General features: G+C 39.2%; 1 protein-coding gene across 1 annotated transcript; it reads right to left on the bottom strand.

The window, feature by feature from the left end:
- Positions 1-23,849: 23,849 nt before the first annotated feature.
- Positions 23,850-24,335, bottom strand: LOC145099674 (uncharacterized). Its single transcript, XM_079037207.1, has one exon. The coding sequence runs from the start codon at positions 24,333-24,335 to the stop codon at positions 23,850-23,852; it is 486 nt and encodes a 161-aa protein (XP_078893333.1).
- Between the last annotated feature and the right edge of the window lie 535 nt (positions 24,336-24,870).

The raw sequence follows: 24,870 nt of genomic DNA, 5'->3' as shown, positions 1-24,870 counted from the left end.
AATTGCATCCAACGTACCATCAAACGTCGGGGGCTTCGTATTATCGAAGTCCCGATACTGGAAAGCCCTACCGGTTCCTCCTCCAACCCCTGTGGCAGTTACAACCGAAGTGGCTGCAGCGGGAGCTGTCTCTGCTAGAGCTGCATATCGCTCATCAAAATACTCAACCATCGTAGTCTTAATCGACCTAAAAATCTTTGGTAGATGCGCTCGAAACGCAGCAGCAATCTCTTCGTGCATGATCTCCCGGATCCTGGCATCCAACTCCTCTGTCCCTATCTAAACCACGGGCTCGGGTGCTATCGGCTCCTCCAACCCTCCTTCTCCTGACCCCGATCCGGATCCCGAAGCAACACATCTCGTCACTACCATATTGATATATATATATATATATATATATATATATACATATATATATATATATATATATATATATATATATATATATATATATATATACAAGTCATCAGATAAATAACATAATATCGGGAGACCAAAACCCGAAAGCCCTAGGGGTTGTGAGTTCCTGGCTACGCATATGGGTCCTGTACTTTCAGTAGTATGAGCCTATACTACCTTGCACACCTACCCATATTTGTCTCAAGTATCACCACAACTCCCTAACAATATCATCAACATAGGACATGCGCTCAACCCTCATTCTAGGGGAATACCAAATACCTCGCATCTAGACTCACCACTCATCACGACTCTCACATCCATGAAACATCCATCATCCCCTGCAGCGCTAATGCATGCTAGCTGTACATAACGCTGGACCAAATAGACTTTCGAATATCCGATCCTACCAGAAGACCGAATCAACATTCTCAGGCTATGAAGTCTTTATTATGAACAGTCATGATGCATACACTAAACATCTAGAGTTATGATGTCAATTCCACATACAAGAAACCCTAGGCTAATAGGCATCATGCAATCAGGCAAATCTATCATGTGATTCCTGAGGATTCGTAGCCTAGTACTAGCATGTTGTTCTAACATATTAGAATATCAAATAACTGGATGGTATTTCGGGGTTTACTTACAGGCTCCGACTGATCATACCATCTGCATCCTCCATCCTTTATTTTGAAAACCATTTTAAAACTTATTTCCAAAAATCTCCTTGATTTGAGACTGGATTCACACGAGTGTTCCTCCAATTCACTCAAACCAAGGCTCTGATACCAACTTCTAACATCCATAAAATTCACACCAAATTTCAACTTTTTCAATCATAAATAAAAACTACATAGCATTGTTTACAAAATTTTTTCAAATCATTTTCCATCAGAGTGTCCCAAAAATCATAACATAAGGATGAGGAGCGATTTGGCCATGCTTTCGCCTTTCTCACGATCTCTTGAAGTACCTGAGACAGTAAACTGAAAACTGTATGCCCGAGGGGTTAGTGAGCTACCCCCAAAATACCAACAACACACTGACAATACCATAATAGTAATAATCAATCAATCAACATGCATATTGGGCCATCGGCCTGACTGGACCGCCCTATCGGGCCTACAGCCTGTCTGGATCTATCCCGAGCCTTCGGCATGATTGGCCCGCCACATGGGCCTACAGTCTCCCCGGACTGCTCATAGGGTATGTTGGCCTTTAGCACAAAGCAGGACCGCCTCAACCCAACCAATAAGCAAATAACCATGTGCGCATAGCCATCACATACTGGCATATACAAACATCAAACATGTCTATCTCACTGATCACAATCATAGAATTCTCCTATGACTAGAGTACCGAACTAGCAGGTCACTAACACACCAATCCCTACGGATCATAAAAGCATAACATACTGTCTAACTCGATTCCGAACTAAAAAATCATAACCACATGCAACATACCATAACAATAACAACTAAAGGGTCGGCCTTGGTGCCATAGACCCTATTGATATAGTGAGGATAACTCACCTCGCAGATGTCGACTCGGAAGGTAAACTCCAACTCTCGGATCTCTCAACAAAGGCCCCACCACCAATATCATAGTTCAATATACGCATAATTCATTTAACTTATAAGGTATTCCATAACCCAATAGTCAACCCCTGATCAAGGTCAAAGTCCTCAGTCAAGGTCAACAGTCCATGTTGACCTCAACTCGCCGAGTACACCCAACTACTCGCCGAGTCCCTTGAAGCACAATCCAACTCGCCGAGTCATCGAGGTGATTCGTCGAGTTCCTTCGAATCTTGATCAAACTTTAAGGCCACTCGTCGAGTTCCCTCCCTGCAACTCGACGGATATACTCGCGAACATATTCTTGGTTAAAACTCATCCGACTCGCCGAGTTGTTCTTCAACTAGTCGAGTCTCATGACAATCTTCATTGGACTTGCCGAGTTGTTCCACCAACTCGTCGAGTTCAATGGCCATCTTCATGCGACTCCAAATCACAGATCCAAGCTTCTAGGGCATTCTTATCACGTAAAGTTGCAAACTTTGCGTGCATGCATGGCTTTAAAAGCTCAAAAAGGAAAATCTAAGCTATTTATGGGTCTTTATGCACCAAGGAGACCTCAATCACGACTAAAGTTGCAACTTTATGCTTCATGAATCCAAAGAGAGTCCATATATGAAATTACAGCTTCAGAGTTAGCCCATAGCTCATCATACCAACTTGATATTCCATGAAAACCCTATAACTCGCCCAATAAAGGAGATCTATAAGGAGAATGATGGTTTGGTTACCTTTTGAAGTTGATATCTGAGATGAGTGTTGATTCCCACACTCCAATTGCTTCAATCTCCTTCTCCTCCAGGTCTTCTCCCTCCAAGGACTCTCTTTCAAGCTTCAAACATACACAAGGCACACACACATGAATAAGCCTCTCAAGGGTTCTTTGGAACTGTAACGAGGTCCAAGGGAGGCTAAGGTCCCTTTAAATAGGGGTGCAAACCCCAGGAATTAGGGTTTCACTTGCCAACTCTTACTTGTCGAATCCTAATATGGACTCGGCGAGTAGGTCACTTGACCAGCGATCCTTCTCGCTGCTACTCGACGAGTAGGTAAACCAACTCGTCGAGTAGGGCCTATTCCAAAAACTCATATTAACAATACCATAGAATCGGGGCATTACATGGAAATCCATGACAATTAGGGTTTACCCTAATTGTTACACTATATAAAGATCATATTTGTAACATCCCAGAATAGCAAGAGTAGAGTTGAAGGGCTAAAAGTGTTATTTGGGAATGAGCGACTCGGCGAGTCCATGGATGGACTCGGCGAGTAGAGTCGCGGCTTGGTCGCGTGTTAAGCAGCCGACTCGGCGAGTCGATGAGATGGACTCGGCGAGTAGGCGCTGAGTGGAGAAAGCCCTAATTCTCGGGGTTGAGCCCTATTTAAGGAACATTATATCCTTCCCCCAGCCTCTTTATTCCCTCTTGAAGTCCAGAAACCCTAGAAAGTGTGATTGAAGAAGATTGGAGCGTATTTGGAGCATTGGAGGAGTTTGTTGAAGGAATCTTGTGAGATTGAAGGCTTGGGGCAAGGGGCTTTGCTTGGATTCGAATTTCATTGTAGTTGGGGCGTCCATTGGAGGTAATATCTTGTTCTTGGACTGATTGTATGTTGTTTCTTCATTTTGGGGTTTGTGGGATCTTGTCTATGGATGAAATTGGAAGTCTAGAGGTTAGATCTGAGGTTGCTACCTCAGATCTGAAATGGAGAAGAATCAGAGAGCATGAAAGTCCCTGTGTCGGACTGTTTAGTGAAGCTTGCATGTCCCAAACCCTAGTTATAAGTGAATAAGGCCTAGATCTCTTTGGATTCACGTAAAGTTTGCCACTTTACGTGATGGATGAGTTGTATGAGACTAGACCTATGTTTTGGATCATTTGCATGGCCTGGAATGCTTCTGAGTGGATTCAGACTGGTGGTACTCGGCGAGTCACATGAGTGGACTCGACGAGTTGCTTGAAGATGAGCTGGGACTCGGCGAGTTGGAAGAACAACTCGGCGAGTTGGATGAAGATGGCCTGGAACTCGGCGAGTTGTATGAACAACTCGGCGAGTAGGTTGATGATAGTCTTAGACTCGGCGAGTCTGTTCTTGGACTCGGCGAGTCTTGTCGAAGAGTCCCGATATTCCCTGGTTGAGTCGAGAATCGGTGAGTCAAGGGATGACTCGGTGAGTTGTGTGCGAGTGGACTCAGAGTTGTTGGACTCGGCGAGTCTCGGAGTGACTCGGCGAGTTAGGTCGCGGATTGAGTGAAGTTCTGATTATAGGAACTCGGCGAGTCATAGGGTTGACTCGGCGAGTAGGGTCAGTCAGGGGTTGACTTTGACTGAGGACTTTGATTTTGACCAAGGGTTGACCGTTGACTTTTAGGGTTTGGTCAGCGATGTGGCCTTTAGGCCAAGAGAGGGGTAAAATATTCTTTTACCCTTAAGAGGGTGCATTGAGAGGATTGATTCTAGTCTCGAGAGTTATAGTCATGAGAGTTTTGCCTTACGTGTTAGGCGGTGGCGAGTTTGAGATTCAAGTATGGAGATATCTGCTTTCTGCTTGCCAGGTGAGTCTTCTCACTATACTTTACCTTGAGTAGGTAATCAGAGCTATGTGTTAGTGTGTGTATATTATGTGTATGCTATGTGTTGTACTGCATTATTTCTATGTGATTTATGTTGTGCATGTTTGCAGAGTTGGAACCGAAGGGTTCCTAGAGTTAGAACCGGAAGTTTCACAGAGTTAGATCCTGAGGGTTCACAGAGTTTGGGTGCACGGACCCATAGAGTTATGGCCTCGAGTGGCTTATATGTGTTATGTGTGTGGTATTTTGGGGAACTCACTATGCTTCGTGCTTACAGTGTTTTGTGTTATGTTGTTTTCAAGTTTCTTTCAGTATCACGGGACGGCACCGGATTGATTGTACACACCAGAGAAAGAGTCATATTTTGGAGGATCCTGGTTTTCTATGCAAGTGAAAATGAAGCTATGTTTTGTAATTCAATTATGAATGAGATTTTAAACAAGTGATCTAAGATTAAAATGATTATTTTAAATGAAAATTTTGTCTTGAAATTTACGGTGTTACAATATTCTTGGGAAAAAATCGACCACTATGAGCGATAGAAAGGGCTATCCAATTGTCATGAAGTGAGGATTTCTCTCTAATCTATTCCATGTGCATTTGGTGTTGTGTTAACCATTTGAGGTGTCACACATGGTGCACTAGGCTCTCGAGCATCATGGAGTCATTCTACATCAAAGAGGTATGTATTGTAACTTGTTATATTTCATGTGTATCAAAGTTTTGTATGCTAGTTAGTATAATACCTTGGATATTCATATTTGCATGTATAATAGTGAAAACATACATCCAACACTGGTATCAGAGCCTAGGCTTCTTTTCTTATTATACTTGCAAAATTGGATGAAAAATCGAATTTTTGTGTTGTCTGCTCAACAGACTCGCCGAGTCCATGGAGGGAGCGTGTCAAAGGCAAAATGCATCCAAATCGCCGAGTTGGTTAATGCAATCGACGAGTTGGACCCCCAAACAACATATATTCGACTGTTTTGGCTGGAATTGGACTAGGAACGTTACCCTAAGATGTTTTTGACCTTATAAACTTGTTTTTGATGTGGTAATGTTCATGCTAATCCAATTTCAAAGATAACTGTCAATAGATTCATGAAAAAGTTATGCTAATTACATGAAAAAGTTTGATGTGAATTATCTTTGTTCATATGAGTTGCTTAGATTAATAGAAAAACTTAATTGATTATGTGTCTCTAATCCATTTTAATATAAGAGCTGATTCTAAAATGTGTATGTGTAACTTGTCCTCAAGTTACATGAAAGGCCGCATTTAAGTTTCTTAAAAACTCATAAAATTTGGCAAAGGTTACAAAATGAAGAGTCTTGTCCTCATTAAATGGTTTTATGATTCCATAACTTGTCTTCATGTTATGGAGGTTCAAGAGTCACTTCATTAAATAATATAAATGTGTAACCTTAATTAGTTCCATAAGTTACAAAAGACGAAGAATTATATTCTATAATAGTTTAAAGTTTTCCATAACTTGTCTTCAAGTTATGGAACTTGAAGAGTTTTAATTAAAAACTAATTTAAACACATAAGTTATGGAATTGACAAGTTTTGAATAGTTTCAAAACTTGCCCTCAAGTTTTGGAATTTGAAAAGTTTTCTTTCATGAATACTTTAATTCCAAATTAAGCCCTTATGATTTTAAAAGTTAAAATTCAACCCTTATACTTTATCATATTATAAGTTAATATATATATATATATATATATGTATGTATAAGAGCAAGTCAGTCTTACCGTAAGTAGGCCTCCTTCACGAAGTCGGTCTATAAGGGGATATAAGGTTACTGCCTATAAAATGGCAGTTTAATGGGTGTCCACTCTCACCCACCACTTCCTTGACTGATGGAGGGTCGTTAGCCAAACGGGTAGGACAATGACTATAATTCTCCCTTCATTAAAAGTATTAATGATAAATACTAAGTATCTAAACTCTTATTAATACCCAATCTTAGTTACTTAGGAAAATGTGAATACGGTGCTAACCCATGAAATTACACTTTGCACTTTGTTTAAGTCGGTTAGTGGAGCGTGTGTGGTTAACCGGCACACTAACTCATATTTAACAAGGTAGGCAAAGGGTAAATTAATGTTTATCATAGTATCGATGGAGCGTGTGTGGTTAACCGGCACATCGATTGAGGGTAAACACTTAAGAGTACCAAGTAATTTGCATGGTTACTTCACAAATTGTTTTGTGATCCTTGGCATCCCAGTCACAAAACCTGAAGGGCACACTCGAGATTGAAACATGCCATTAAAAGTTCAATGAATCTCAAAAAATCTAGTAGTTTCAAATCCAATTAAAACCTAATAAATTATTTCGTTTTCATAGTGGAAATTGATGAATCGTCATTCACCTACCTTCAAATATTCTATAACTTGGATTACGGCATCCCTCTTCCAAGTTATAAAATATTGTGTTGGGTCCTGGCCTTAATATTTCATATTGGGTGTCATATGAAGGACTTTGAATCAACTATCTTGAATATCTCCTAAAAGATGTCTAGTTCAGACATCTATGATCTTCCCAAATCTCTTGGAACTTCACTTCCTCCACCTTCTCCAATTATCCTCCCTTACCAACAAGTTCAAGGTTACTCAATCCCTAAAGGAAAGCAAGGTCTATGTATGCTCGCATCTTGGAGATGAAGTCACATATTGACAAGCCAGGAGAGTTGGGTGTCAAAGTCTTGAGAAAGCTTGTGGTTCAATCACTTTCTAAGTCACATAGTGAGTTCCTTTGGGACTACTATGAAACAGACTATAACATGACCCTTAATGATCTTATCTATTTGCTTGGTGTTGCTGAATCAGAAATGATTTGAGGATTAGTAAAGAAAATTTGATTAGTAGATCAACTTCCCAATCTACCATGGACATTGACAATGGTAACATTGGATATCTAGAAAAGCCTTCTCTTCCCAAGGAAAGGGATTGACCATAGTCAACTCGGTTGACCAAATGGTAAAGAGAAAGGCTAAGTCTGAGATTGTCCCATGTAACATTCCCAAAGGGTCCATATGGTTCTATTTCCAAAGGAAGGGGCATTGATTGCGAAGGTGCCAAATTTACCTAAGGATGTTAAAGTCAATAAGTTTGACTCTACCTCAGGTAAAGTCCATTCTCTAACTCTGTTAAGCTCCTATTTGGAGATTATATTACATAATGTGTCTGGGTCACATGGTGATGTTATAAGAATCAAAGAAAGGGATAAAGCTTAAAGGAAGTATATGTTGATTCTGATCGCAAGATGGATTTTGATCGCATCAGAATTTTGAGCTGTTACTTAGGAGTTATGACACATTACTTAGGAATAGATAACAACAAGGTTTTCATTTGTACTGTAAGGATAAGTTTTTCCGCAAAGTTTTAAAATAAAAGGAAAATATTTGATTTTATTTATTTTAAGTATCCTTACAATGGCATTTGTGAAAAAGTGTTGCTTATATGATTCCATTGATGGCAATATTGGAAAATGGATTTGATTCTTTTATTTGTGGTAGTGTCTAAATTTACCAAATAAGGAAAGATTCTCATCACCCAAGGTTTCAGCTGGATGGAAACTTGGAAATCCTGCAAGTTGTATAGTATGATGAATGAGAACTTTCAAGTATTGGAAAATTAATACTAATTACTTGTCCACATAGATGTGTGAGTCAAGTAAAGGACTAAGGGATCGAGTACACATTCTTGTGCACTGATCAAGCCCACCACAAATAATCGTTAAGACTATTCGTCATGAGTTACTAAAGTTTAGTAAATATGGTTATACTTACAAGTTCAAATATAATTCTGAAACATTGAAAAAGTTTCAATGTATGGCAGAGCGAATAAGAAGAATCAAATCTGAAAAGATGGGAGAGTACTTTATGATATATATGATCATCTTAATGATTAAGAGACCCCGTCACAATTCATCCTCTAAGTGCATTCTGATAGATAAGAAGAGGACTTATGAATTGTAGAAGTGGTTAAATAAACAAGATGATTCATACCTCATTCCAAAAAAACAATTCTTAGAGGCATACTCCAAGATTGTAACTTGAGTGACATATCTTAAAGGAAGGTTTCTTAACACTAGTCAAATGTAAGAATAAAGAGTGTCCTATACTTGTACATTTGGAATTGGTAAGTTGTGATGTCTTGGATAAAACAAAGACCAACTTAGGCCAGTTGGGTCAAGTGTTTGTCTATATAAAGAATCCGCACTATCTCTTGAATATTTTACAAGATAGTCTTATATGTCAAGAGGACAGTGGGAGTCTTAAAGATCCTGAAAGGATAATCAAGAATAAAAACCTGTAAGTTTATCGCTAGCACACGACGTGAGGTTTATAACCTTTCGTGTTGACATATTTCTATTTTTGTGCCCATTCCAGTTAAAGTTGGCTTTTCATATGAGTTCTTACAGTTCTCAGTTGGTTGCACAACAACTTGGAAGCAATGGCAGGCCCTTGAGCTGCCAGATGGCAAGAAATTCAGATTTAGTTCAGTCCATATGTGTTTGGATTTGTCATTATCCTTCTCTTGTGATTATGCTTTTGACAAATCCACAATGATAAGAACATATACACCATTAAATCTAAGTGTCATAAGGTTTCTCTCCGATTCATGAAAATGATGATGAGGAAACACTTTCACTAAGTAGACTTTAACTAGATAGAAATTGTGATATTTGCATTCTCAAAGTCAATAGTGGAGCATGTGTGGTTGACCGGCGCAGTAACATTGACTTGTGAGAAGTGCAAAGGTCTAAACAATCACGACTACGATTACGACATCCCTTTTCATAGTTTTTAAATTGTTTAGACACACCTGTGAGCTATCTAAGATAAGGTGTATGATATTGATAAAATTTTATCAAAGCAATCTAGTATCAGAAATCTAAACTTTGGTAAGAAAGTCAATAGATTATTGATTTCTAGAAGTCTAGCTGATTTCTGAGTACATGTCAAAGCTATTGGGAGCATGAGTGTATTTCTAATAATCATCATGTCAGTGGGAGCATGATAATTATGATAAAGGTTGCAAATTAGCAATGTTAATTATAGAAAACAAAAGGTTTCAAGTGGGAAAAAGTTGTTTTGCTATAATTAAGGGAGAGGAAATTATACTTCATCTCAAATCTATAAGCTTAGGTCGTGAGATTTTAATCAAATTAAGTCAAGTATATATATATATATATATATATATATATATATATATATATATATATATATATATATATATATATATATATATATATATATATGAATGTTATGTTGGAATGGCTCAAAATAAGGAAATTCTATATATGAGTCCATTATTTGCGTTCTAAAATTTGATTATGATTACGGCATCCCTTTTCATAATCTGATTTATGAGAACTTGGCAAATTGAAATGGAAATATAATAGCAAATGTAACGCCCGCGTTTCCAGGCTAGGCATTATCTTTGATGTAATAGTCTAGGTTAACCTTGGTAACCCGTTTTGAAATAATAGAAGTGTATTATTTAAGTATTATGTGTTTTGTGCTTAATTGCTAAATTATGTGGTTCGATTAATTAAGAATAAAAATAAGCGTCAAAATTTAAGTGTAAAATAAACTTGATATCTTTGGATAATGTTGTAGTAGTTGAAACGAGGTTTCCGAATATATAAAGAGCGCCAGAATCTGACTTCGTATGAGGAAGTTATGATTTTCTAAAGTTTCGACTTAGCGATATGCAGCCTGAAATACTCGATTTGAGATCGAGTGGTTTTAGCCGAAACAATCTAAACGAGAATCGAAGATCTCGTTGTTGGTATCAAAGCGACGAAAAGTTAGGCGTGAACGGACGTCAAATGAAGAAGTTATGAATTTATAACGAAGTTTTCCTGTCCGGGCCTACTAAAAATAAATAAGAAAAATAAATTCAAAATTAGCCGACAAAATCTAAACGAAAGTTGTAGAGCGTAGTCTCACCTACGCGTGGATATAAAGAATGTCGAAAATGGAGTACGTATGAAGAAGATATGAATTTCCGAAATTTATTCAATAATTAATATTTAAATTTAATTATAAAAGCCGACATTATCCGAATAGGAGTCACCGATCTGATCCGAGGTACGCCCCGCGTACTTGCGTACGCCCAGCGTACCCCGATGCATGCACCGCCTCACACTCAAGTGACTTCGGATACGTAAGCCATGATGACCGAGGCAGTACGCCCTGCATAAGGCCGTACGCCCCGCGTACTCCGAGGCTCCAGCCTCCTATAAATAGGATGCGAGGGCAGCCGACTCAATTGCTCTTTTTCTCTCTTCTCTCTCCTGTTTTGCTTCGATTTGCATGCCAGAAGTACCCCGAAGCCCCGGTATCATTCCCGAGCCCCGAAGCAAGTCCCAAGGTCCCGAAGATCCCGAGAAGTAAGATTCTCGAGCCGAAGCTCTGTCCGCGAGGACTGCGGTTTTTGTGAAGATCTTCCAGATCTGACGAAGAGTACTACTTCTACAAGCCGTAGTGTTGTCCGATCATCTTCTGATCAAGTGAGTGTGTAGTTACTTTCTTCTAACGCATAATTATGAAGTATTTTATACGAAATACATGTTATATGTATAATTTTGTTGTTATGTGCGTGAATGTCTATTCACTCTCTTCTATCTCATAGATCTGATTTATTTTTTATGAAATACGTGTTATGTGGGTGTCTCTCGTCTGTTATGTGGAATATGTATTGAATGAAAATGATATACAGGTTTTAAACTATGTATGAAAATATATATTTTTATCTACTAATATGTTGGGTAGAACATGGGTAGATAGTTGGTGTGTAATAAACAGATGAGAGGCCTCGATGTTGTTGTTGTTGTTGTTGATCTAGTTATTCAGCGGAGTATGGATAACAACAACAGACTCTTTCTAGACAGTCCTGTGGAATGCTAGCAAGTTCATAACTTGTAGGTGTTGTGAACGATGTGTTCACTGGTCTACTCTATCCCCCTCATGGTTGCCTTTAGGATATCTATTGTTGAGGAGACCCCTAACAGTAATGTCCGTCCCGATGAAAATCCTAGATTAGGTCTCTTGAGATAGATGTTGTTTTAGGGACGTAAAGTGGGGATAATGAGAATGGATAATCGAGATATTGTTGGTTGGTGAAATTAAATATAATTATTTATTGTGGGTTAAAAATCCTATATGCTCACCAGGCTCCCAAGCCTGACCCACTCAGTTTTATTTGTATTACAGGAAGTGGCGCAAGGGCGTAAGATGGATGAATCATCGAGTTGTTTTGTTTACAAGTCTGTATATGTATATATTTGTTGAATGACTTGTAATGTTATCGTTTATGCTTTATGGTCTGTATCGGAACATGACATCCCGAGTTTTGATTATATAATGAAAATGAATCTCTTGATGAAATGCTTTGATAAATATTATTTTATCATGTTTTGTTTTGGGATCAAATTCCGCAACACTTTTAAATCAAAAGGATTTACTCTGAAATTATTTTAAAAAGCATAAATGAAATCGGTCTTTTCTGGCCGTGATTTTGGGGATGTCACAGTTGGTATCAGAGCATTAGTTTAAGCGAACTAGGAATTTGTAGGATTTCTAGACTTAAACTTAGGATGCTAAGTGGAGATTGTGAGGTGTGTGTCTGATAAATTTTAGACACGAGCACTAGTTTATTTTTAGGGAAGTCGCCTAAAATGCTTTTATGTGCTAAATGTTATGTGTTGCCATATATGATATTATTTGTTCGGATCCACGGTTTGTTGCCAACCGGATCTGAAGGTTTATGTGTTTAGGATTCTAAACGTATGTATACGATATTAGAACTAGCATGTAATCGTTTCGGAGTGATAAGGATGATTTGAAATCTATCGTGAATGAAGATATAAATTTCACCTTATTCGGTGTGTAGATCAAAAATGGTGAGAACAAGGAGTGGCGTTGGAAACGCGGATGAAAACAGGAATCAACCGCCAATGATTGAGAAAATACCTGTTGTAGCAGCAGCACCAGAACCAATAACAATGGCTGGGGTGCAAGCCATGATTCGGGCTATGTTAGTCGAACAAAGGGATGAGATACGACAGATGTTGCATGATAATAGGGACGAACCTATCATACCTATTGAGGAAACCAAATTGATTCCCAAGCAATCGGAGGAAGGGAACAATAGTCATATTATGAGTCAAGTTGGGACTCAAGGAGAACGAAGGAACGATCCGGAAAGGAGAAACAACAAGGATGGGCGAATGTACAAGAACTTCTTGGGCACCAAGCTGCCAAGTCTTTCTAGGAGCCCAAAGCCTGTTGAGATAATAGATTGGATCTCCGAAATGGAGATGGTATTTGAAAGTTGCGACTGTAGCAACAAACAGAAGACTATCTTTGCAGTTAGACAACTGAAGACTGGAGTATTGAGTTGGTGGAAGTTGTTGGCAGATACTATGCCACGAGGGGAAGCCCTGAAAATGTCATGGGAGGAGTTCTTGGAACAACTAAGGGTGCAATATTGTTCAGAAATAGATCTGATTGATTTGAACAATGAGTTCCAAAACTTGAAGAAGGGGAGGATGATAATAGATGACTATGCTACTGCATTCACTGAGAAAATGAAGTTATTTCTGTACCTAGTGCCAACGGAACTCTCCAAGATTGAGAGGCTTGGTAATGGACTGTCTGCCGACTTTGGTCCGACAGTCAAGATGGAAACTACTCTGAAAACGGTTGTTCATGCAGTTAAGAATGTGGAGGCCCAGCAGAAGGAAAAGGGTCTAGAAAGGATAGAAGTTGGCGAGAAGTTCGATGGGACTTCAGGGTCCAATAAGAAAAACAAGTTCTCGAAGTCTGGTTCGAGGGGAAGTGGAGGCGAAGCGAAATGGTGCGATAAATGTAAGAAGAAGCATCATGGAAAATGTGAGGTAGCGGCCACATGCTACAAATGTGGAAAGCCAGGGCACTATGCAAATGAATGCACCCTCTCTAAGAAGGTTTTCTATGGTTGTGGTGAGGAGGGACACGTGTCGAGGGACAGCCCGAAGAAGAAGGAGGCAGCTAGACCCAACATTCCACCAAAGCCAAAGGCGAGAGCATTCCAGATGACACTGGAAGCTGCTAAAGATGAAGCTGATGTCGCTTCAGGTACCTTTCTCATAAACACATTGCCTGTCCAAATTCTATTTGATTCTAGAGCCAACTACTCCTTTATATCGCATGAATTTGGTAGAAAACTAGCTTTGCCTGTTGTTAGACTAGATAATGTCTTATTAGTCGAAGTTGCTAGTGGCAAGTTTGTACCTGTTGACCATCGTATGAAAAACATCTTAATTGATCTAAAAGGGAATAAGTTCCACGAGGAATTATTGCCTATCGAACTTAACGGTTTCGACATCGTTTTGGGAATGGATTGGCTTAGCGCCAATGATGCCGAAATTTTATGCATGAAGAAGATAGTTAAAGTAAACCCGCCTGGGAAAGATTCGTTTATGGTGTATGGGGACAAACGCAGAGTGAATTCTAGAATCATTTCCCTAATGAAAGCCAGAAAATGTTTGCCCAAAGGGTGTACATCATACTTAGCATTCGTGATCGATGCTAAGAAGGAAAAAAAGGTGATGCAGAATATTCCTGTTGTGTGTGATTATCCAGAAGTATTTCCCGAAGATCTTCCTGGATTACCGCCTGATAGACAAGTGGAGTTTAGAATAGACTTGTTGCCAGGGACGACGCCAATAGCAAAAGCACCTTATCGATTAGCACCAACGGAGATGAAGGAGCTGATGATGCAACTTCCGGAGTTATTGGACAAAGGTTTCATTAGACCTAGTTCATCGCCCTGGGGAGCTCCGGTGTTATTCGTGAAGAAGAAAGATGGAAGTATGAGAATGTGCATCGATTACAGAGAGCTGGACAAGGCAACAATAAAGAATAGATATCCGTTGCCAAGGATTGATGACCTGTTTGATCAATTCCAAGGTTCGAACTATTTCTCGAAGATCGATCTAAGGTCAGGATATCATCAGCTGAAAGTAAGAGAGCAGGATATAGAGAAGACTGCATTCAGAACGCGATATGGATACTACGAGTTTTTGGTTATGTCATTTGGACTAACCAATTCTCCAGCAGCATTCATGGATTTAATGAACAGAGTTTGTAATCCGTTCCTAGATAAATCTGTGATAGTGTTTATAGATGACATTCTGATTTACTCGAAAAGCCACGAAGAGCATGGCAGACACTTGCAAGAAGTGTTAGAAGTTTTGAAGCAGGAGCAGTTGTATGCAAAGTTCTCCAAATGTGATTTTTGGATTTGTGAAGTCCAATTCTTGGGTCACGTGGTCAACCAAGAAGGGGTAATGGTTGATCCAGCAAAGATCGAAGCTGTGATGAAATGGGAACAACCAAAAAGTCCCACGGAGATCCGAAGCTTTTTAGGATTAGCCGAATATTACCGCAAGTTTATCCAAGGCTTTTCTTCGATTGCTACTCCATTAACAGCTTTGACCCACAAAGGAGCTACTTATGCTTGGAGTGATAAGCATAAAGAAGCAATCGAGAAGCTAAAGAAGAAGCTATGCGAGGCACCGATACTTTCTTTACCCGATGGAGTTGAAGACTTCGCTGTTTATAGCGATGTGTCTGGGGTTGGATTGGGTTGTGTTTTGACCCAAAGAGAAAAGGTGATAGCATATGCGTCTCGACAGCTGAAGGAGCATGAAAAGAATTACCCGACTCATGATTTGGAGTTAGCAGCGGTAGTTTTCGCTCTCAAAATATGGAGGCATTACCTCTATGGAACGAAGTGCAAACTTTTTACTGATCATAAGAGTCTCCAATATCTCTTTAATCAGAAATAATTGAATATGAGGCAATGACGCTGGCTAGAGTTACTCAAGGACTACGACTGTGAAATACTTTACCATCCCGGTAAAGCTAATGTTGTTGCTGATGCTCTCAGTCAGAAAGTCAATCTTGAAAGGAAAAGGCCAAGAGCGTTGAGAATTGAAGTTGTCTCGACCATTGTGGAAAGTAGAAAGAAAGCTCAAGAGGAAGATTCTGAAAAGAATGACCGAAAGGAGGAACGTTTGGGCAAAACGTTGGTATTCGGTGTAAACAGTCATGGACTAAAGGTGTTCCAAGATCGGATTTGGATTCATAAGACAGGAGGAATCAGAGATCTTCTGATGGAAGAAGCTCACAAGACCATGTACTCGATTCATCCCGGTAGCACTAAAATGTATAGGGACCTGAAACCCTACTACTGGTGGCCGACGATGAAGCTTGATGTTGCAAAGTATGTGGCTGAGTGTGTGACTTGTGCGAGAGTAAAGACACAACATCAGAAACCGTACGGGAGTTTAGAACCATTGCCTATGCCTATGGGTAAGTGGGAAGACATTGCTATGGATTTTGTCACAAAACTACCCAAAACAAAGAATGGTCACGACATGATTTGGGTGGTCGTTGATCGATTCACTAAGAGTTCGCATTTCATAGCAGCCAAGGAGAAATGGTCTATGGAGAAGCTTGCAAATTCTTACGTGAAGGAAATTGTGAGGCTTCATGGTGTTCCGTAAACGATTGTGTCGGGTCGTGATAGTCGTTTCACCTCGCGATTTTGGAAAAGTCTACAAGAGGAATTGGGTACCAAGTTGTGTTTAAGTACAACTTACCATCCGCAGACTGATGGTCAGAGCGAACGGACGATACAAACGCTTGAAGATATGCTGAGAGCATGTACTCTGGAATTCGTAGGTAAATGGGATGAACATATACCTTTGGTAGAATTTTCCTACAATAATAGTTTCCACTCGAGCATTAAGATGGCACCTTACCAAGCTTTGTATGGACAGAAGTGTCGTACGCCGTCTTGTTGGCTTGAGGCTGGGGAAAAGCAGTTTATGGCACCGGAGATGATCCATCAAACTGCTGAAAAGTTGAAAATAATTAGGGAAAGAATGTTAGCAGCTCAGGATCGTCAAAAGAGCTATGCTGACAAAAAGCAAAGACCGATGACTTTTGAAATTGGAGATTCGGTTTTGCTTAAAGTCTCGCCATGGAAGGGACTTATAAGATTTGGTAAAAGGGGAAAGTTGAGTCCAAGGTTTATTGGACCGTTTAAAGTTATTCAGAGGATTGGGAACCAAGCTTACAAGCTCGAACTACCAGAAGAACTCAATGGAATTCATAACACTTTTCATGTGTGTTATTTGAGGAAGTTCACGGGGGAAGTTCCCGACATGATTCCACTTTCAGAGTTGAGAATCGATGAGAACAAAAGGTTGATTGAAGAACCAGAGGCAATTGTTGACCGAAAGACTATGAAGTAGCGACACAAGATGGTCGAGTTAGTGCTTGTCCGATGGAAACACACGAATGGGCCGAATCTCACCTGGGAGACGAAGAGTGACATGATGGGTCGCTATCCGCATTTGTTTGTAGATGTGTGATTTCGGGGACGAAATCATTCTAAGGTGGAGAGAATTGTAACGCCTGCGTTTCCAGGTTAGGCATTATCTTTGATGTAATAGTCTAGGATAACCTTTGTAACCCGTTTTGAAATAATAGAAGTGTATTATTTAAGTATTATGTGTTTTGTGCTTAATTGCTTAATTATGTGGTTCGATTAATTAAGAATAAAAATAAGCGTCAAAATTTAAGTGTAAAATAAACTTGATATCTTTGGATAATGTTGTAGTAGTTGAAACGAGGTTTCCGAATATATAAAGAGCACCAGAATCTGACTTCGTATGAGGAAGTTATGATTTTCTGAAGTTTCGACTTAGCGGTATGCAGCCTGAAATACTCGATTTGAGATCGAGCGGTTTTTAGCCAAAAAAATCTAAACGAGAATCGAAGATCTCGTTGTTGGTAACGAAGCGATGAAAAGTTATGCGAGAACGGACGTCAAACGAAGAGGTTATGAATTTATAACGAAGTTTTCCTGTCCGGGCCTACTAAAAATAAATAATAAAAATAAATTCAAAATTAGCCGACGAAATCTAAACGAAAGTTGTAGAGCGTAGTCTCACCTACGCGTGGATATAAAGAACGTCGAAAACGGTGTTCGTATGAAGAAGATGTGAATTTCCGAAGTTTATTCAATAATTAATATTTAAATTTAATTATAAAAGTCGGCATTATCCGAAGAGGAGTCACCGATCTGATCCGAGGTACGCCCCGTGTACTCGCGTACGCCCAGCATACCCAGATGCATGCACCGCCTCGCACTCAAGTGACTTCGGCTACGTAATCCATGACGACCGAGGCAGTACGCCCCGCGTACTCATAGGCTCCAGCCTCCTATAAATAGGATGCGAGGGCAGCCGACTCAATTGCTCTTTTTCTGTCTTCTCTCTCCCGTTTTGCATCGATTTGCATGCCAGAAGTACCCCGAAGCCCCGGTATCATTCCCGATCCCCGAAGCAAGTCCCGAGGTCCTGAAGATCCCGAGAAGTAAGATTCCCGAGCCGAAGCTCTGCCCGCGAGGAGTCCGGTTTTTGTGAAGATCTTCCAGATCTGCCAAAGAATACTACTTCTACAAGCCGTAGTGCTATCCGATCATCTTCTGATCAAGTGAGTGTGTAGTTACTTTCTTCTAACGCATAATTATGAAGTATTTTATACGAAATACGTGTTATGTGTATAATTTTGTTGTTATGTGCGTGAATGTATATTCACTCTCTTCTATCTCATAGATCTGATTTATTTTCTATGAAATACGTGTTATGTGGGTGTGCCTCGTCTGTTATGTGGAATATGTATTGAATGAAAATGATATACAGGTTTTCAACTATGTATGAAAAATATATATTTTTATCTACTAATATGTTGGGTAAAACATGGGTAGATAGTTGGTGTGTAATAAACAGATGAGAGGCCTCGATGTTGTTGTTGTTGTTGATATAGTTATTCAGTGCAGTATGGATAACGACCACAGACTCTTTCTAGACAGTCCTGTGGAACGCTAGCAGGTTCATAACCTGTAGGTGTTGTGAACGATGTTTTCACCAGTGTACTCTATCCCCCTCATGGTTGCCTTTAGGATATCTATTGTTGAGGAAACCCCTTAACAGTAATGTCTGTCCCGATGAAAATCCAAGATTAGGTCCCTTGACAGAGATGTTGTTTTAGGGACGTAAAGTGAGGATAACGGGAATGGGTAATCGGGATATTGTTGGTTGGTGAAATTAAATATAATTATTTATTGTGGGTTGAAAACCCTATATGCTCACCAGGCTCCCAAGCCTGACCCACTCAGTTTTATTTGTATTACAGCAAGTGGCGCAAGGGAGTAAGATGGATGAATCATCGAGTTGTTTTGTTTACAAGTCTGTATATGTATATATTCGTTGAATGACTTGTAATGTTATCGTTTAGGCTTTATGGTCTGTATCGGAACATGACATCCCGAGTTTTGATTATATAATGAAAATGCATCTCTTGATGAAATGCTTTGATAAATATTATTTTATCATGTTTTGTTTTGGGAACAAATTCCACAACACTTTTGAATCAAAAGGATTTACTCTGAAATTATTTTAAAAAACGTAAGTGAAATCGGTCTTTTCTGGCCGTGATTTTGGGGATGTCACAGCAAAAGACTGGTTCAGTCTTTATGTGAGACATCATGAATCGTGTCCCATATGCTATGGATATAGGATCGATTACATGTGCTATATTCATCTCTTCTAAAATTTTCCAAATGCCTAGGCATTAAGAAGGGAAAAGGTCTAAAATTGGATATCACTAAAACGATTTAGCAATTGTCGAGGACAATCTAAGGTTCACCAAAGATTGGTTGCTCAGGGACAGTTGGAAGTATAGTGTTAATTTTTGGAAGGACCATATTGACATATTCTGAAAAGAGGCAACTCTTGTTCAGAAGTGATAGTCAAAATGGGAATATGGGAAGGTGGAAGTTGTTCAATAAATCTGTGTAAGATTAGGAAACTTAATGCAAGGATGTTTCCAAGGATTTGATCTCCTTTGGAATGCTCTGTAATGTTTGTTGTCAAGTCTTTGTGACTTTGTGCATAATCATTACAAGAGAATCAATGCATATAAGTTTAGAATCAAACAGATTTTCGGTAAATGGTATGAATTTGGAATTCCTGCATTTGCGATAAGGATTCAGGACTGTGAAATTAGAATCATTGAAATTATGGTCAATTGATTTATTTCACAATGTAAGGATCATAGACAAACATAGAGTGAATACTTGGTGTATGGCAAAGCTATTGTTTAGAAAAATCATAGTGTACATGCTTGGAGCATGGGACAACTATTGTTTTAATTCAAGTATAAAGTTGATAGTTTGAAAAAGTATGCAATGAATGATGGGTAATCAATATGGTGATTAATAAAAGATGTGTTATTTATATTCATAAGTTCTGAGACCATATGGGATTCGATTATTCTTGTGTTTCACTTTGCATGTTTTGACTTCCAGAATAACTAGGTCATTCTTCCTGATTGACTAAGTTATTCAAACCATCCACAGTCGGTCATATGTTGGAAGTAGATTTGAATGAAGACTGTCATGGGTTGGCTTGTAGAGGTATACGTTATTGGACAAAGTGGTGCTACGGTTGGCTTTTGAGCATTCTAACACTCCTAAGTGTACATGCAACCCTAAATATCTTGGATCTACGTTTTCTCTATTATACATGTAAATATGAATATTCCAATGTATTACCCTAACTAACATACAATCTTTTGATACTTGAATAATAAACTAGATAGAAATACATACCTTGTTGATGTAGCCTAACTCCATGAAGCTCGAGAGCCTAGTGCCCCAAGTGTGACACCTCAAATGGTTCACACAACATCAACAACACTTGGAATAACCATGAAAAGAAGACACTTCATGCTCAAATTGGCTAGCCCTCATATATGTATCACTAGTGCCAATTTCTTGAGCTAAAGGGGTCTTTATATAGTGTGGCTATTAGGGTTACACCATGTAACTCATGACTTTACCCATTCTTTATGCTCCATGGGTTTTAACCCCCGTGGAGAATCCATGCATCACTACATGGGTTAAACCCAACATAAGCAATCTAGGATCATAAGCCCACATATATAAGAATTAACGATTTTCACAATCAATCCCCATATATTTAATTAGTCTCCTTTGATCACTAAATTAAATCCAAATTAATTCTTGATCAATACTAATTAAATAACATGATTTCATATTAATATATTAGAACTTATAATATATTAATATGTCACAAATGTCCTCTTCTCACAAACAGTCTATCCAAATGTTCTGATGCCATGCAACCCGTATGGACCATGCCGAGTCGGGTCAAGTATATATCAATTATGGTTATGGACTTAGACACTAATCCAAAAGCTACAACTCATTAAAATCACATCATGGATTTTATCACGAGTGATCATGAGACGATAATATCCTATATTCTTCAAACCTAGAGATATGAGTTGTTACTATGAGTTGGTTATACATTGATTGCACAAAACTGCATTGGTAACTTGATGTTATAAAACGTGCCTTTTTGTATGATTCAACAAGTAGTAGAACAAGATATATGAGTCGAAGTTTATCCATTCCTTTTACCTTCAGGATAAAAGCGATATATGTGGGCCCCTCGATGATTTCGTGATGATAAACATAAATGCTCGGCCGGGCGTGGACTGATTTGATTTGTTCAATTAGTCAGTATCATAAATAGGAAATCAGGAAACAACAAACGGATAGAGAGAATGATTTATAATCCATTTCTCAGTCCATATGATATCTAGAATGGAGGAATATATGATCCCTTATCTAATGGACAAGTCATGGACAAGGGTAAGAGTTCATCTACAAGGTCAGAGCTCGACAGCGGCTTTTGAGAGCTAGGATTGCCAGTCGGATAGACTAAAATGAGAGAAACAACACTTAAGGTTTACTAATATATTTTAAGTTCTAATATATTAATAAGATTATTTAATTAGTATTGATCAAGAATTAATCTAGAATTAATTAAGTGATCAAAAGAAGACTAATTAAATATATGGGTTGATTGTGTAAATCATCCATACTTGTATAGTGGGCTAAGACTCCATGGATTATCAAGTTGGGCTAAAAACCATAGGATGTTCCATGGATGCTCCATGGTGTATTTGAACCCATGGATCCAAGGAAATGGAAAGCCATGATAGTTAGGGTCTACCCTAATTGTGACACTATATAAAGATCATATTCTTGGGAAAAAATCGGCCACTATGAGTGATAGAAAGGGCTAGCAGATTTTCATGAAGTGAGGATTTCTCTCGAATCTATCCCATGTACATTGGGTGTTGTGTGAACCATTTGAGGTGTCACAATTGGGGCACTAGGCTCTCGAGCATCATGGAGTCATTCTACATCAAAGAGGTATGTATTCTAACTTGTTATATTTTATGTGAATCAAAGTTTTGTATGCTAGTTAGTATAATACCTTGGATATTCATATTTGCATGTATAATAGAGAAAAAATAGATCCAAGGTATTTAGGGTTGCATGTACGCTTAGGAGTGTTAGAATGCTCAAAACCCAATAATAACATAGGTGGATTACTAACTCTACTGGAATGTATAAGAGGTATGGATTTGTCAATTGGTTCAACAAGAGTTTCCCCCTCGGGTTGAGCACCAGCGTTAGAGGTTCCTTCATCACTCGACTCTTGAAGCACTTCATGATCGATTTGCCACCCACTATCCCCTTGGCTTATGAGTTCTCGTTCTCGAAAAACCCTCTCCTCACAACGAAGACAACATTGTCACTCAGTCTATAAAACATATATTTAAAGGACTTCTATGGGTAGCCGATGAAAATACACGGTTCACTACGAGGCTCGAGCTTGTCATGAGTCTCTCGTCTTACGAAATCCTCACAACCCCAAACCTTAATGTGTGCCAACAAGAGAGCTTTCCCTGTGCACATCTCGTGAGGTGATTTTGCAACCTTTTTTATATGGACTAAGTTAAGGATATGGGCGGAAGTCTCTAAGGCATATCCCTAGGATGAGATAGGTAGTGAAGCACGACTCTTCATGGAACGAACCATGTCTAGCAAGGTTCGATTATGCCTCTCAGGCACACCATTCAACTGTGGTGTCCTAGGTGGCGTTAATTTCAAAACGATTCCGCATTCCTCGAGATAGTAGTGGAATTCAAGACTAAGGTACTCTCCACCTCGATCAGATCGAAGCATGTTGATTTTCCTACCCAACTAATTCTCCACTTCTTGTTTAAACTCTTTGAACTTTTCAAAGGTTTCTGACTTGTGCTTGATTAAGTAGATATACCTAAATCTGCTATAATCATCGGTGAAAGTCACATAGAAGCGGCTCGCATCCCTTGTAGTGGATCTAAAGGGCACACACACATTTGTGTGTATGAGATCCAATAAACCCTCACCCCTTTCACAAGTACCAGTGAAGGGTGACATGGTCATCTTTCCAAGTAAACAAGACTCATGCATGTCATCGTCCCTAAGGTCGAATGATTACAACACTCCATCCTTTTGGAGTTGGGCTATGCGTTTCTTGTTGACATGTCCAAGATGACAATGCCACAAGCATGCTTTGTCCAAACTATTGGAAGATTCAATATACAATACATCATTTCCCAAATTGTCTACAACCATCACAACTTCATATATTCCTTTACAAGGCAATGCTTCAAAATAGAAAACACCATTAAGATAAGCATTAATAGAAACCTTTTCATTATCAAATGAATATCTAAAACCCTTTCTATACAAACCATGAAAATAAATGACATTTCTTGCCATTTCTAGCGAATAGCAACAAATATTCAAATCTAGTCCTAATACATTACTAAGCACTAAAGAGTAAACTCCTTTCTTGGTGACATGTGACGCTATTATGTTCCCCATGATCAAGTTATCTTCCCATGCTCCACATCCCTATTTCTTCTTAGGCCCTACAAATCAGAGCAAATGTGAAAACCACATCCTGTATCAAGTACCCAAGAATTAGCATGTGATGAATCATTAGATTGAATAATGTAAATACCTATGTTGGACGGCTTGATCTTTCCATCCTTAATGTCTTACAGATACTTTGAGTGGCTTCATTTCCAATGCCCAATTTCGTGACAGTGATGGCACTCTGCATCCTTGGGGTTGGAGTTGGGTTTAGCAGAACCAACCTTGGATCCACTAGAAGAGGTGCCATCATGGGACTTTCCCTTCTGGTGGCTCTTTGAGGGAGCCTTCCTCTTCTTACCCTTCCCTTGCCCAATTGCCAAGACTAGGGCAGCAGCAGGAGTAGGAGTTTATACAATGGACTTTTCCTTTAGGTTAGTCTCGGCAGTCCTCAATAGACCTTGCAACTTGCTCAATGTGACCTCCTCTTTGTCCATGTGGTAGGTCATGAGAAACTGGTTGAAGCAGGGTAACAACGAATGAATAGTGATGTCAATTGCCATCGCTTCAACGAAGTTAACATTTAAATTCAACAGGCCGTCAACATACCTCTGCATCTTCTGCAGATGAGCAATGACAAACACACCGTCTCTCATCTTGGTTGTGATCATTGAAGTGATGACCTCATACCTTTCCTGCCTCGCACTTTTGTTATAACTTTCCACCAAGTTCTGATGCATTTCGTAGGGATAGACGTCCTCATAGAACTTTTGGAATTTAGCAGTCATTTTCGCTAGCATGATGCAATGGAATTTCGTGCCATCATGCTCATGGGCCTCGAAGACAGCGATCTCTTTGGGAGTGGCAGTGTTCATGTCCATCTGTTTCAGCTCCATGTCGAGGACATATTCTTTTTCCTAGTAGCGGGTGACCATCCTTATGTTGCAGATCCAGTCATTGAAATTGTTTCCGTCAAAGATCACCCTCCCATACAAGTTCATGAGTGAGAACGAGCCGGAGGCGTTTGAGCCGGAAGCGTTATTCTTTAGGTTCGACATCTGAAAAGGAAATGAGACAAGATTTGATTATATAAGAATCCCTAATTACATACCCAAATGACAAATTAGGGCTAGGATCCAACAACATTGTTTTCAATTTGGAAGAGGGATGTCGTAATCTAAACATCAAATAATTTGAAGGTAAGTGAATGACGATTCACTAATTTCTGCCATGAAAAACAAACTAAAATTAAGTTTTAAATGTGTTGAAAACTCCTAAATCTTTTGAGATTCATTGAACTTTCAATAGCATGTTTAAATCTCGATATGCCCCTCAAGTTTGTGACTGGGATGCCAAGGATCATAAAGCGGGTGTGAATAACCATGCAAATGTACACGGTGCCCCCAATTTTTACAGTCACCTAATCGACGG

The sequence above is a fragment of the Lactuca serriola genome, chromosome 4, assembly GCF_051521515.1.
Source record: "Lactuca serriola cultivar US96UC23 chromosome 4, Lser_US96UC23_V15, whole genome shotgun sequence".
NCBI lineage: Eukaryota > Viridiplantae > Streptophyta > Magnoliopsida > Asterales > Asteraceae > Lactuca > Lactuca serriola.
Note: the sequence above shows the minus strand (reverse complement) of the source record. Positions and strands in the feature narration are given on the sequence as shown.

What these genes read in the sequence shown, in the direction of transcription:
- LOC145099674 (XM_079037207.1), bottom strand. Translation starts at nt 24,335, where the DNA reads ATGGAGCTGAAACAGATGGACATGAACACTGCCACTCCCAAAGAGATC.